Consider the following 12,720-nt stretch of genomic DNA (forward strand, 5'->3'; position numbering starts at 1 on the left):
TTCCTGTCCGAGCCCTGAACGCATCCTTCTCTATCTATCTATCTATCTATCTATCTATCTATCTATCTATCTATCTATCTATCTATCTATCTATCTATCTATCTATCTATCTATCTATCTATCTATCTATCTATCTATCTATCTATCTATCTATCTATCTTTAGCATATGAGATGGTCACCAATCCATAAGATTCAATGAGTTTAGCTAGAGTGGTCGTATAAATATTACATACTGTAGGGCTAAGGAAAGAGCCTGGGGGCACCCCAAAAGCTAGCCGCTTACTGGACAAAGAATGGGAACCAACCAGATCCCTCGCTCTCTCCCTTCCAAGAAAGATTGAAACAAACGCAAAGCAACGCCTCAGATATCCGGCTCCCTCATGCATGGTAACAAGATGGAATGAAGCACGGTATCAAATGCCGCCGACAGACCAATCAGGATCCACCCAGCACTTTTGCCTTCATCCAAATCAAATGTAGTCACTTCGGCTACCTTGAGAAGGGCAGTTTCTGTGCTGTGCTGCAGCTGGAAGTGTAGATATTACACTGGACAAATACCTCAATATACAAGATCACATCTGTGCAACTGCCAGGGGAGCTGATTACCCTTTGAGCACTCTCAAGAAAATGAAACCCTTCTTACTGCTGAATGACTTTCAGCTAGCAGTCCAATCCCTAGTCCTCTCGCGCCGAGCCCCTCTTGCAGGTCTACCCAAAGCTTGGTTGACTCCGTTAAGGGCCACTCTAATCTCAGCTGCTAGGCACGTCACTGGAGCCTGTAAACGCGACCACCTAACTGAAATATCTGTAGTAATGAAGTCGGAACCGAAGTAGTTGTGATGAAGCTTTATTCATAACAGGTGCTGCGCAGCAGCTCAACAGCAAGCCAGATTGTAACTGCACAAAGTACATTCAAAATACATTCTAAAAGGAACTAAAAGAACAAGGGAAAGAATACACAAAGAGGTGAGTTCTAGAAAGACTAGAGCGAAACATTACATCATCCTCTCTCCTTCAAAAACAAAGATAAGGGGCAAAAGAAAACAGAAAGAAAGCCTAGCAGGGAAGAAAGAAAAACAGGAGAAGAGCAAGTCAAGAAAAAGGGAGCAAAGCAAGGAAAAGAAAACATCAGCGATATCTAGCGGGAACAAAGCGTGTACGAACACTCCTGCGAGGTTCAACAGGAACAGGAGAACTAGAAGGCAAAACAGAACTACCTTCAGATGAAAGGTGATTTACAATGGGATCACCAACTCTGACAATTCTGGCAGAATTCCACCAATGCTTCATATTCACTCTCACAGAATTGCCGCAAACCTTGTCAATGACAAAAGGTTCAGAAAACTTGGGACTACCTTTAGTGGTGTGAACAGGTAATTTAACACGAATTTTATCACCAACCATAAATCGTTGAGAAATAACTTTCTTCCTGGAATCAAAATCATTTTTCTGCTTGGACTGGGCATACATCACGTTAGACCTAGCAACCTCATCCAGATTGTCGAGAGGGTTCAGCTTAACCCAACGTGACATCCACCCAGGACAAACTTTGTAACATGGTTTTCTCCCACGCAACAACTCAAAAGGAGACACTTTGGTAGAGGAATGGGGTGTGGTACGATAGAACCACAACATAGATCTAACCGCATTGGGTACATGACAGCGCTGGGCAATAGCCCACTGAATGCAATTGTTGAGAACCCTGTTCATACGCTCAACAAGACCGTTCGTTTGAGGATGATAGAGAGCACTCCTCAAATGATCGATACGGTATACACCCGTTACAACGCATCTTTTACTCCGCACTACCATTACATCGCGACTTTTACAACGCATACCATTACAACGCATTGCGCTGGGGGGCGCTCTAGGATAGGGAATAAGTATAATTTACTATCCAACACCTTCCCTAGGGTCCACGGGGACTGGAGTTAGAATAGTAAATTATACTTACCACTATCCAGCACCTCAAAGCGCTATGCGTTGTAATGGTATGCGTTGTAATGGTCGCGTTGTAACGGTAGGTAGTTGTAATAGTATGCGTTGTAACATGGTACATCCCTCCTCAAATGATCGATACCACTTTGGCACACAAAAGAGTTAAACTCTTGACTGATAAATTGGGACCCGTTATCACTTACAATGGAGGAAGGAAAACCTTCACGTAAAAACAGGTCCTTTAAAAAGTCAATCACATTCTTGGAATTAGCCTCACCAACAAAACGAACCTCAGGCCATTTTGAGTAATAGTCGACAGCAACTATGGCGAACCTAGAAGAAGAAGGAAGTAAATAGAAGGGACCAACTAAATCAATACCTACTTTTTTCCAAGGTCTGTCAGGGAAAGAAATAGGTTGCAATGGAGGAGAACGTACCTTCAAACACTTCTCAGCACTTGAACATACAACACATTCCTCAACTGCAGTATCAATTTCTTGATCCATTTTGGGCCACCAGTAGTGTTCTCTAACCCTCCTCTTAGTTAATGTCTTACCCAGATGACCCTCATGCGCACCTTTGACAATCCTGATTCTGAGGTCACCAGGAGGGATGAGCCTATCGCCACGCATGAGTAAACCTCCTTCAATAGAGAGTTCATCAGAAACTTTGACAAAAGTTTGAAGAGAAAAATGAACATTCTTCTCTCTGGGCCACCCGTCTTTGACATATCTAACTACCTCATTGAGAAGCACGTCATTAGACAAATGCTCCCTCCATTCTGCTTCACTAATGGAACGCATATCATCCATACCAACAAAAGCAACAAAACAATCCCCCTCATTGTAATCCTCCTCCCAATCGCCTTCACAGTCGACGTCAATGGGATTCCTTGAGAAATAATCAGCTCTTGTGTTTTTGCTACCTGGTATATAGGTAACCTCAAAGTCATATTGAAGCAGTTTGGTAGAAAGTCTCGCAATTCTTGGGGAGTGTTCCTTGATTCGGACACCAGAAAGAATAGAAACCAGAGGACTGTGATCGGTCCTCAAACGGAAATGCTTACCCCAGATGTAAGGATTAAATTTTCTTATAGCCCACCAGCTGGCTAAGAGTTCCTTTTCAATCACCGCAAAATTGGATTCAGCACCATGGAGAACACTCGAAGCATAACCCAGGGTCTGCTCTACACCACCAACTTCCTGAGTGAGGACGGCACCCAAACCTAACCCACTAGCATCTACGGTGATGGTGCACATGGCATTGGGATTGAAAGGTTTCAAAACTTTAGAACTGACTAATTCTTGTTTAATCCAGGCAAACACTCTCTCACAACTGGCATCCCACAAAAAAGGAACTTCTCTTTTAAGCATGTTGGACAAAGGTTGTACCCTAGAGGCATAGTCTGGTATAAACCGGGCGTAAAACTCACAAAGCCCAATGAATGACTTTAGACCACTTTTGTCCTTAGGTGCAGGACTATCGACTATTGCTTTGACTAGGCCAGGCCTAGGTTCCACACCGTCCTCAGACAACACATGACCAAGATACTCTACCTTCCGTGCCCTGAAAACACATTTCTCTTTCTTCAAGACAACACCAGCATTGCACAACGCTTTTAAGACCTTCTTCAAAATTTCATCATGAACATCACAAGTGATTCCATGAATCAGCACGTCATCCTGAAAAACGACAACTCCACTGATACCTTTCAAAATATTGGTCATGATCCTCTGGAAGACTGCTGCCGCAGAGGATAACCCAAAGGGCATACAACAGTACTGAAAGGAGCCTACAGGGGATACAAAGGCAGTGAAGTGTCTACAAGCAGGATCTAGAACAACCTGGTGGTACGCAGATGCCAAATCTAATTTGCTAAACCACTTGGAACCATCAATGAGTGACAACATATCGGGAATTTTAGGGAGGGGAAAAGAATCTACCCAGATGTTCTTATTTAAACTGCGTAAATCAACACAGACACGAAGTTCCCCATTATTTTTTTTAGCGACCACTAAGGGAGAAAGCCAAAGGGAGGATTCAATAGGTTCAATTATCCCTTTACTGCAAAGTCCAAACAACTCCGTCTCTAGTTGTTCTCTCACACTGAACGGGACATTCCTCAGTTTGTGTTTAATTGGGATGGTATTGTCCTTGACATGAATAGTGTGCTTAAACCCCTTCACTTCTCCCAAATTATTGCTAAAAACGATGGGAAAATCCTTAACTAAATTGTTGACAAAATCATCACTTTGAACAGTGACGTTGTTACTTGTGGTGGCCAGGCTGTCAATTTGGACAACAAAGATGGGGTCTTTAGTACTAGGACGGAGAACCATCTTAAACAAACCCTGATGGAACCAACCAAGGATGTTCAACCCTTTGATGGAAACATACACTTTGCCAAAAATTCTCCTTCCTCTGAATTCAAGAGAGTCTTCAAAATAACCCTTGAGTTCAATCCTTCTACCCTCATAATTAAGAGGAGACCTGTCAGGGGGAAAGAGTTTGCGATCACCCCACACTTCTTCAAAAAGTTCTTGAGTCAGCATGGTTATCCTGGCACCCGAGTCTACCAACAGGCAAACTACTTTATCACCAATGCCAATATCAGTGTACGGATCCACACATTCACATTCAGGATCGTCTACACTGACACCAACAACAGCAACCATATCTCTTAAATCATCTTGAATATTGGTGTCATCTTGGTTGTAGTCAGAAACAAAGGCAACAGAAGTAGGATTATTATTATTATTCCACTGTTTGTTAGGCTGAGATAGAGAAACATTTCTTTTTGCATTCTGGCAAACTTTAGCGAAATGACCCAACCTCCCACACAATCTACAGGTGACATTCCTAGCCGGGCAAGGACGTCCGGACCTGAAATGAGGAAAATTACCACATTTGAAACAAATATTAGTTTGTTTAAAGAATTTGTTATCAGTACAACCTGCAGCATTTGCCTTATTATCTACTACTTTCACAACATTGACAGTTTCTTCTTTACAAAGTGAAGTGGAGGATTTGCCATCAAGTTCTTTGACAGAAAGTTTTGAGAATTCGATACTTTTAGCAATACGTATAGCCTCTTCAAGTGAAGGATTACCTAAAGAAAGCAATTTTTGTTGGATACCTTTATCTAAACATTTGCAAATATACTGATCCCTGATCATTTGATCTCTGAAATTTTCGAATTCACATTCTGCACTAAGTATTCTCAGTGCAGAAATGAAGTCCTCAACCTTTTCTCCTTGCTTCTGTTCACGTTTATAAAATTTGTGTCTGACCACAATCAAACTGGGTTTAATATCAAAACGTAACTCTAATAATCTTACAGTTTGATTATAATCATCTAAATCCTCCTTTTCAGGAGGAAGTACCAAAGGAGGTAAGTGTTTAAAGATTGAGCGACCCTCAAATCCAAGACTATTTAAAAGGAGATACTTTTTCCTTTCTGCTCTGTATCTTGATGCACCAATGGCTCCTAAATAAGTAGTAAATGCATCAAACCACTTCTTCCAGTTAATGGGAGGTTCCCCAGGAAGATCAAGAAAAGGTGGTGGAGGAGAGACTGCTTGTAAACTCATTTTTCCTTTGAAGAATTGAGTTGGTATGGAAATGTAAACAGTAGTTAATCAAAATAACAGTTTGGTAGCAGTTAATGAGTTCCTTATCAATATCAGTAACGAAAGTAAAGAAAAACATTCAAACCTCCTAAAAAAAAAAAAAAGAAAATATAAGATGCTTCCACCGTGAAGGAACAGAAAGAAGAACACAAAAACGACCATGCTTGGAAGAGTGACAAAATGTTCTGATACCGTGTTGTTGAACGCGGTGAAATGTTCAAGTTGGTTGAAAGTGACGAAATGTTCCAGTAGGCTGATAGAAAGTCTCCGTTCCTCCGTGATGCAGTTCACAAGATAAAAGATGATAATACGTTTTTATTGGGTTTGAGCTCCGTTCGTGTTGACTACAACTCGTAGTGAAAAAGTGTTGATGTCAGACTTGCGTACTTGCGGTGCGTTCTAATAAAAAAACAACAGAAAAAAAAATGATCCTTAAAATGGCGCTTGCGTTGGGACGATGCGTTTCAAGAATTTAACGTTGCGTTCCACTGGTAAAGTCTTAAAATGGCGTTGACGTTGGGAAGCTTTTCAGTGACAAAGACGTTGCGTTCCACGTACGCTTGTCACAGTCAATACGCAATTGTCGTAGGAAACGTAAATTACGATTGTAGGATTGCAAACGTCTCACCAACTTCTATTACGCTGATTACGTAGATAACGCTAATTACGTTCACTGTACGAAAATAATCCTACGTATACGCATACGTCACACCAACTTGCGCTGCGAAAGGATAGCTGTCGCCTTAGAGTAAATGAAGAGGTTTACACAGTACCTTTCTCAAACGAAGTCGAGAACGCTCAAATCGTCAACTGGTAGCGGAGTTCAAAAACCAGAAGTCAATGAGTCTAAGGTACTACTTCACTTGTAGTTCTTGTTGAGTAGAACTTTTGAAAGTTGAATGCACGCGTGGATAGCATACACCTGTTGATGATCGTCGCCACGTTTTTTTGTAGTAATGAAGTCGGAACCGAAGTAGTTGTGATGAAGCTTTATTCATAACAGGTATTGCGCAGCAGCTCAACAGCAAGCCAGATTGTAACTGCACAAAGTACATTCAAAATACATTCTAAAAGGAACTAAAAGAACAAGGGAAAGAATACACAAAGAGGAGAGTTCTAGAAAGACTAGAGCGAAACATTATAATATCTAAAATAGCTCCTGTTTGATACCAGAATTCAGTTTAAAATAGCCCACATGACCCATAATGCTCTTCATCACAACACTCTGTCTACCTGGCAAAAAAACTTGAACTATCAGGTGGGAGCTATTTACTAGGAAGTTCTAACTCTCTGTTGTTGAAGCCACAGAAGTGCAACAAAAAATAAATTTATAAATTCTCCCTTTCTGGGCTGGCTCCTGAAATATTGAACGCAATTCCTCCTGAAATTAGATCCAATCCTTCGACCACATCCTTCAAAAAAGAATTTAAAATGTTGAATTGAATTGAATTGAATTGAATAGAGCTTTTATATAGCGCAACTGTCACCCTACGGGTATCCTGGCGCTCAGACTTAGAAAAATCAACCTACACGCAACCGGAGCAACCGTAGGGGCAGTATTAAAGGTCAGTCCTAGGGAAGAGCCAAGTTTTCAGGCTCTTTCTGAAATCCGTCATAGTTGGGCGGTCACCACGCTAAAGGCCCTCCGCCCCATCCTGGAGCGCCTAAATCTAGTAGTTGCGCAACGGATTCCTTCCGCGGTAGTTCCTAATCTCACGAAGTTCATACTATCTTCCCTTTATATATGTCAGTATCCAGAGTACGCGCAGTCATCAGTTTTTGTTTCCCATTGTATATACTTTGCTTCTTGCCTGTTCTTTGTTTGCTTTTGCTGTTTCAATGTATTTGTTATTTGCACAACATACCCCTAACTGTATTTTATCTGTTTATTCCCAGTGTTTTCTATGTTTAACTTGTTTTGCTATTTGTTGAGGGCTCTGATACCCAGACCGGGCATGTTCGCGCTATAGAAAACTCCTAAAATAAAAATAAATCTGTTTCTTTCACTCACTTCACATCTCTCTCTAAATACCTCTCTCCTTCCCCCACTCATATTCTGTTTCTCAGGCCTAGTAATCCCTCTTTTAGTTCCCATCTCTTGTTTACTTTCTTCTCTCTCCTGTCGCTCTGTTATTTTCTCTGTGCTCCATCATGTCTCTCTCTCCCTCACCTCTTCTATCTTTGATTTCTCTTCTCTCCCATGCTGTTTCTCTGTCTCTCTCTTTCGATCAGTTGTCTCTCACTGACTCTCTCAATGTCTCTGGTTTTAGGGCACCTTTCAACACAAAAAACAGACTCGATAGCTCGGATGACAGCGACTCACCGTTTTCCGCAGAGGAGCACTCGAAGAGGTAAAGGTGATAGAAGGCAGTGGCTGTGGGGAGGGGCGGGTGCCCTGTTTATTGTAGTTGGGTCTGGATGAACTGGGCTGTAAAGGAGGGCGCGTGGTTGTGTCAGTGTGTGTGGGTGGGTGTGTGTGGTTGTGTGCACACCTCTGGTGTCTTCTGTCCACGGGGACTCTGATCATATTCAGACTGTTTTATAGGTCGATGGCACTTCGTAAAAATGTAAATCCAGTATTTGTAAAGCACACAGCTACCCGAAGGCATCCCGGCGCTGGGGGCCGTTGGGAAGATTAAGCGAGCTATTGCCCAGAGTCACATGGTGCTGGGCTGACCTGCCGCAGGTGCCCGGGATCAAACGGTGAGACCCAGATTCCAGCGTCGGTTGCACTGGCCGCTGCGCCACACCTCTTCCCTTCATGTACCTCGTCTGCGCCATTTCAGAAGTCCTCAGCTCCAGATACAGAGTGGCCACCTGGCCAATTTTTTATTCAGCATGACCAGTACTTTAATATCCCGGCTAGTACATCAATTAGGAAAATTACATAGAGCTGCAAATTTCTACTCCTATTAGCACATACATTAAGCAGTAAACATAAGACAAAATCACTTTAATGACCCCTCATTGATCAATTAAGTAAACAAGACAGAAGCCTGTGTTACAAATGTTTACAAACTACTTTCTGTACATTTCTAATTAAGTACCATGTCTGCGCCTTTTCAGAATCTTAAAACATGGACCACTAGCCAGGATTTATCTCTACTAAAAGTTGGGAACCCTCAAAGGGGATGAGATGTAGGGGTGGGCTGGGTTGTATTGATACTGTACAGAGTAGAGATTAGATGGAGGGGTGAGGTGGGTGGTATTGATACTGTACAGAGTAGAGATTAGATGGAGGGGTGAGGTGGGTGGTATTGATACTGTACAGGGTAGAGATGAGATGGAGGGGCGAGGTGGGTGGTATTGATACTGTAAAGAGTAGAGATTAGATGGAGGGGTGAGCTGGGTGGTATTGATACAGTACAGGGCAGAGATGAGATGGCGTTACTCAGATAATTGAATTAATGCTGGCGAATACATTGATGTGGGGTAAAAGCCTGGGCCAGTGCTGCTGGTCACCGGAGAGGGAAGAGAGGATCCACTGTGGTCCCGCTAGAAAAGGCGGGTCAGCTTCAAAGTGGGGTTCTTTACCTTTCCCAGTAGGCATCAATCATCATCTATGGGTCACCCTTATCCTGATGATGCCCTGCAGTCATGAAGGTCGAAACGCTTCGCCTTGTACCAGCTAAATTGGGATCTCTAATTATTACATGATTTAGCACTATTTTTATTGTATTGAAATATCTCATGCATAATAATTTTTAAAAATATTTCCCATATTCTGTTTTACTTTGTCTTTCATGTGTTTCATTTGCACCGATTAAATATTTCTTCACGAGCACAATGTGTTCACCTTGGACTTAGTACATGCACGGCTCATGCTGCATTATAACCTGTGAAGCATAATTATATGCCTCTGTTCATAAAATAATGGCATTTAATCGAAAAGTCAGCTACGTGTTTTTTGTTCCTTGTGTAATTAATTTACTGTTTGAATTGTGCCCTTCTATTGGCTCACATGGAGGCTTTATTGCATGATACTATATACTCCCAGGTCTCAACTGGGGCCACGGATCTCTCCGGTTTATAATATTGAAGTCCTAGTGAGGGCAGTTTGTGAGGTCACGTTAAGCTCCAATGAGTGCACTCACTGCTTTGTTATTCCTTCCACAGGTCGGAAGCAGCCAATAGCATCGTCAGGGGCACTGCCTCCAAGGAGCGGTCCTACGTCCTGTCGGCAGCCAAGAGGAGCACTGGGTGAGTCTGTCGCTGACATCTGAGGACCCAGTGCAGTTGGTTGGTTCTGGTGCTGCGGCACTGTCGCTGACATCCGAGGACCCAATGCCATTGGTTGGTTCGGGTGCTGCAGCACTGTCGCTGACATCCGAGGAGCCAATGCCGTTTGTTGTTGCTGGTGCTGCGGCACTGTCGCTGACATCTGAGGAACCAATGCCGTTGGTTGTTGCTGGTGCTGCGACACTGTCTCTGACATCTGAGGAGCCAATGCCGCTGGTTTGTGCTGGTGCTGTGGTACTGTCGCTGACATCTGAGGAGCCAATGCCATTGGTTGTTGCTGATGCTGCGTCACTGGCGCTGACATCTGAGGACCCAATGCGTTGGTTGTTGCCGGTGCTGCAGCACTGTCGCTGACATCCGATGACCAAATGCCATTGGTTGGTTCTGGTCCTGCAGCACTGTCGCTGACATCAGAGGGCCCAATGCCGTTGATTGGTTCTGGTCCTGCAGCACTGTAGCTGACATATGAGAAGCCAATGCCATTGGCTGGTTCTGGTGCTGCGGCACTGTCGCTGACATCCGAGGACCCAATGCCATTGATTGGTTCTGGTGCTGCGGCACTGTAGCTGACATCCAAGGAGCCAATGCCGTTGGTTGTTGCTGGTGCTGCGGCACTGTCGCTGACATCCGAGGACTCAATGTCATTGGTTGGCTCTGGTGCTGCAGCACTGTCGCTGACATCTGAAGAGCCAATGCTGTTGGTTGTTGCTAGTGCTGCGGCACTGTCGCTGACATCCGAGGACCTAATGCCGTTGGTTGTTGCTGGTGATGCGGCACTGTCGTTGACATCTGAGGAGCCAAAGCCGTTGGTTGTTGCTGGTGCTACAGCACTGTCGCTGACATCTGAGGAGCCAATGCCATTGGTTGTTGCTGGTGCTGCGACACTGTCGCTGACATCTAAGGAGCTAATGCCGTTGGTTGTTGCTGGTGCTGCGGCACTGACACTGTCATCTGAGGAGCCAATTCCATTGGTTGTTGCTGGTGCAGCGGCACTGTCGCTGATCTGAGGAGCCAATGCCGTTGGTTGGTGATGGTGCTGTGGCACTGTCGCTAACATCTGAGGTGCAAATGCCGTTGGTTGGTTCTGGTGCTGCTGCACTGTCGCTGACATCTGAGGATCCAATACCGTTGGTTGTTGCTGCTGCTGCGGTACTGTCGCTGACATTTGAGGAGCCAATGCCGTTGGTTGTTGCTGGTGCTGCGGCACTGTCGCTGACATCCGAGGACCCAATGCCATTGGTTGTTGCTGGTGCTGCGGCACTGTCGCTGACATCTGAGGAGCCAATGCCGTTGGCTGTTGCTAGTGCTGCAGCACTGTCGCTAACATCCGAGGACCCAATGCCATTGGTTGTTGCTGGTGCTGCGGCACTGTCGCTGACATCTGAGGAGCCAATGCCATTGGTTGTTGCTGGTGCTGTGGCACTGTCGCTGACATCTGAGGAGCCAATGTCGTTGGTTGTTGCTGGTGCTGCAGCACTGTCGTTGACATCTGAGGAGCCAATGCCGTTGGTTGTTGCTGGTGCTGCGGCACTGATGCTGACATCTGAGGAGCCAATGCCATTGGTTGTTGCTGGTGCAGCTGCACTGTCGCTGACATCTGAGGAACCAATGCCGTTCGTTGGTGCTGGTGCTGCGGTACTGTTGCTGACATCTGAGGAGCAAATGCTGTTGGTTGCTTCTGGTGTTGCGGCACTGTCGCTGACATCCGAGGAGCCAATACCGATGGTTGTTGCTGGTGCTGCGGTACTGTCGCTGACATCTGAGGAGCCAATGCCGTTGGTTGTTGCTCATGCTGCGGCACTGCCGCTGACATCTGAGGAGCCAATGCCGTTGGTTGTTACTGGTGTTGTGACACTGTCGCTGGCATCTGAGGAGCCATTGTCGTTGGTTGTTGCTGGTGCTGTGGCACTGTCGCTGACATCTGAGGAGCCAATGCCATTGGCTGTTGCTGGTGTAGCGGCACTGTCGCTGACATCTGAGGAGCCAATGCCATTGGTTGTTGCTGGTGCAGCGGCACTGTCGCTGACATCTGAGGAGCCAATGCCATTGGTTGTTGCTGGTGCAGCGGCACTGTCGCTGACATCTGAGGAACCAATGCCGTTGGTTGGTGCTGGTGCTGTAGCACTGTTGCTGACATCTGAGGAGCCAATGCCGTTGGTTGTTGCTCATGCTGCGGCACTGCCGCTGGCATCTGAGGAGCCAATGTCGTTGGTTGTTGCTGGTGCTGTGGCACTGTTATTGGCATCTGAGGAGCCAATGCCGTTGGTTGTTGCTGGTGTTGTGGCACTGTCGCTGGCATCTGAGGAGCCAATGTCGTTGGTTGTTGCTGGTGCTATGGCACTGTCACTGACATCTGAGGAGCGAGTGACATTGGTATGATGGTGCTGCACTGCTAGGCCCTCAGTCGATATTAGTTGTCCTGAGATTATGTTTTTCTGCTATTGTTTATGGCTCATCTCTGAGACTGTGTAGTGTCACTAGCCGAGGACAGGAAAGAGTCTCAGCCATAGGAAGAACTCTCATAGATAGGAAGCAGTCGCAGGCCAAGAAAAGCTCTCAGGTACAGGAAGCCGTCAGTCAATCTGGATTTATATAGATAGCACAGCTAATCACCTATTAGGGTATCCAGGCTCTTAGGGCATGGCTGCGAGAGGTTAGTTGAATGCCAGGTCTTTAGTCATTTCTTGAATTCCAGAAGAGAGGATCCGTAGGTGAAGGAGAGTTTGTTCCAGGATTTTGCCACGAGGTAGCAGTGTCGACCACTGTTGCTTCAGTGGTTGCAGGGGGTTTGAGAGGGAGAGGGAGGCAGACCGTAGGTGTCTGGAGGGTTGGTGGAAGTTCAGGCAGTGATTGATGTATAATGGTCTTTGATTGTGAAGGGCTTTGCAGGTGTGGACCAACATCTTGAATTGA

At 45.1% G+C, this 12,720-nt stretch overlaps 1 protein-coding gene across 3 annotated transcripts in view; it reads left to right on the top strand.

Moving 5' to 3' along the window:
• The window catches only part of LOC147689445 (uncharacterized), a 388,546-nt gene that overhangs the window by 202,243 nt on the left and 173,583 nt on the right, over positions 1-12,720 (top strand). For all 3 annotated transcript variants that reach the window (XM_086942213.1, XM_086942214.1, XM_086942212.1), the window contains exons 10-11: positions 7,839-7,919; positions 9,685-9,768. In XM_086942213.1, coding sequence (XP_086798339.1) covers positions 7,839-7,919; positions 9,685-9,768 — 165 coding nt within the window. The remainder of the gene's footprint in view (positions 1-7,838; positions 7,920-9,684; positions 9,769-12,720) is intronic.

This window comes from Lissotriton vulgaris, chromosome 10 (assembly GCF_964263255.1).
Source record: "Lissotriton vulgaris chromosome 10, aLisVul1.2, whole genome shotgun sequence".
Classification (NCBI taxonomy): Eukaryota; Metazoa; Chordata; class Amphibia; order Caudata; family Salamandridae; genus Lissotriton; species Lissotriton vulgaris.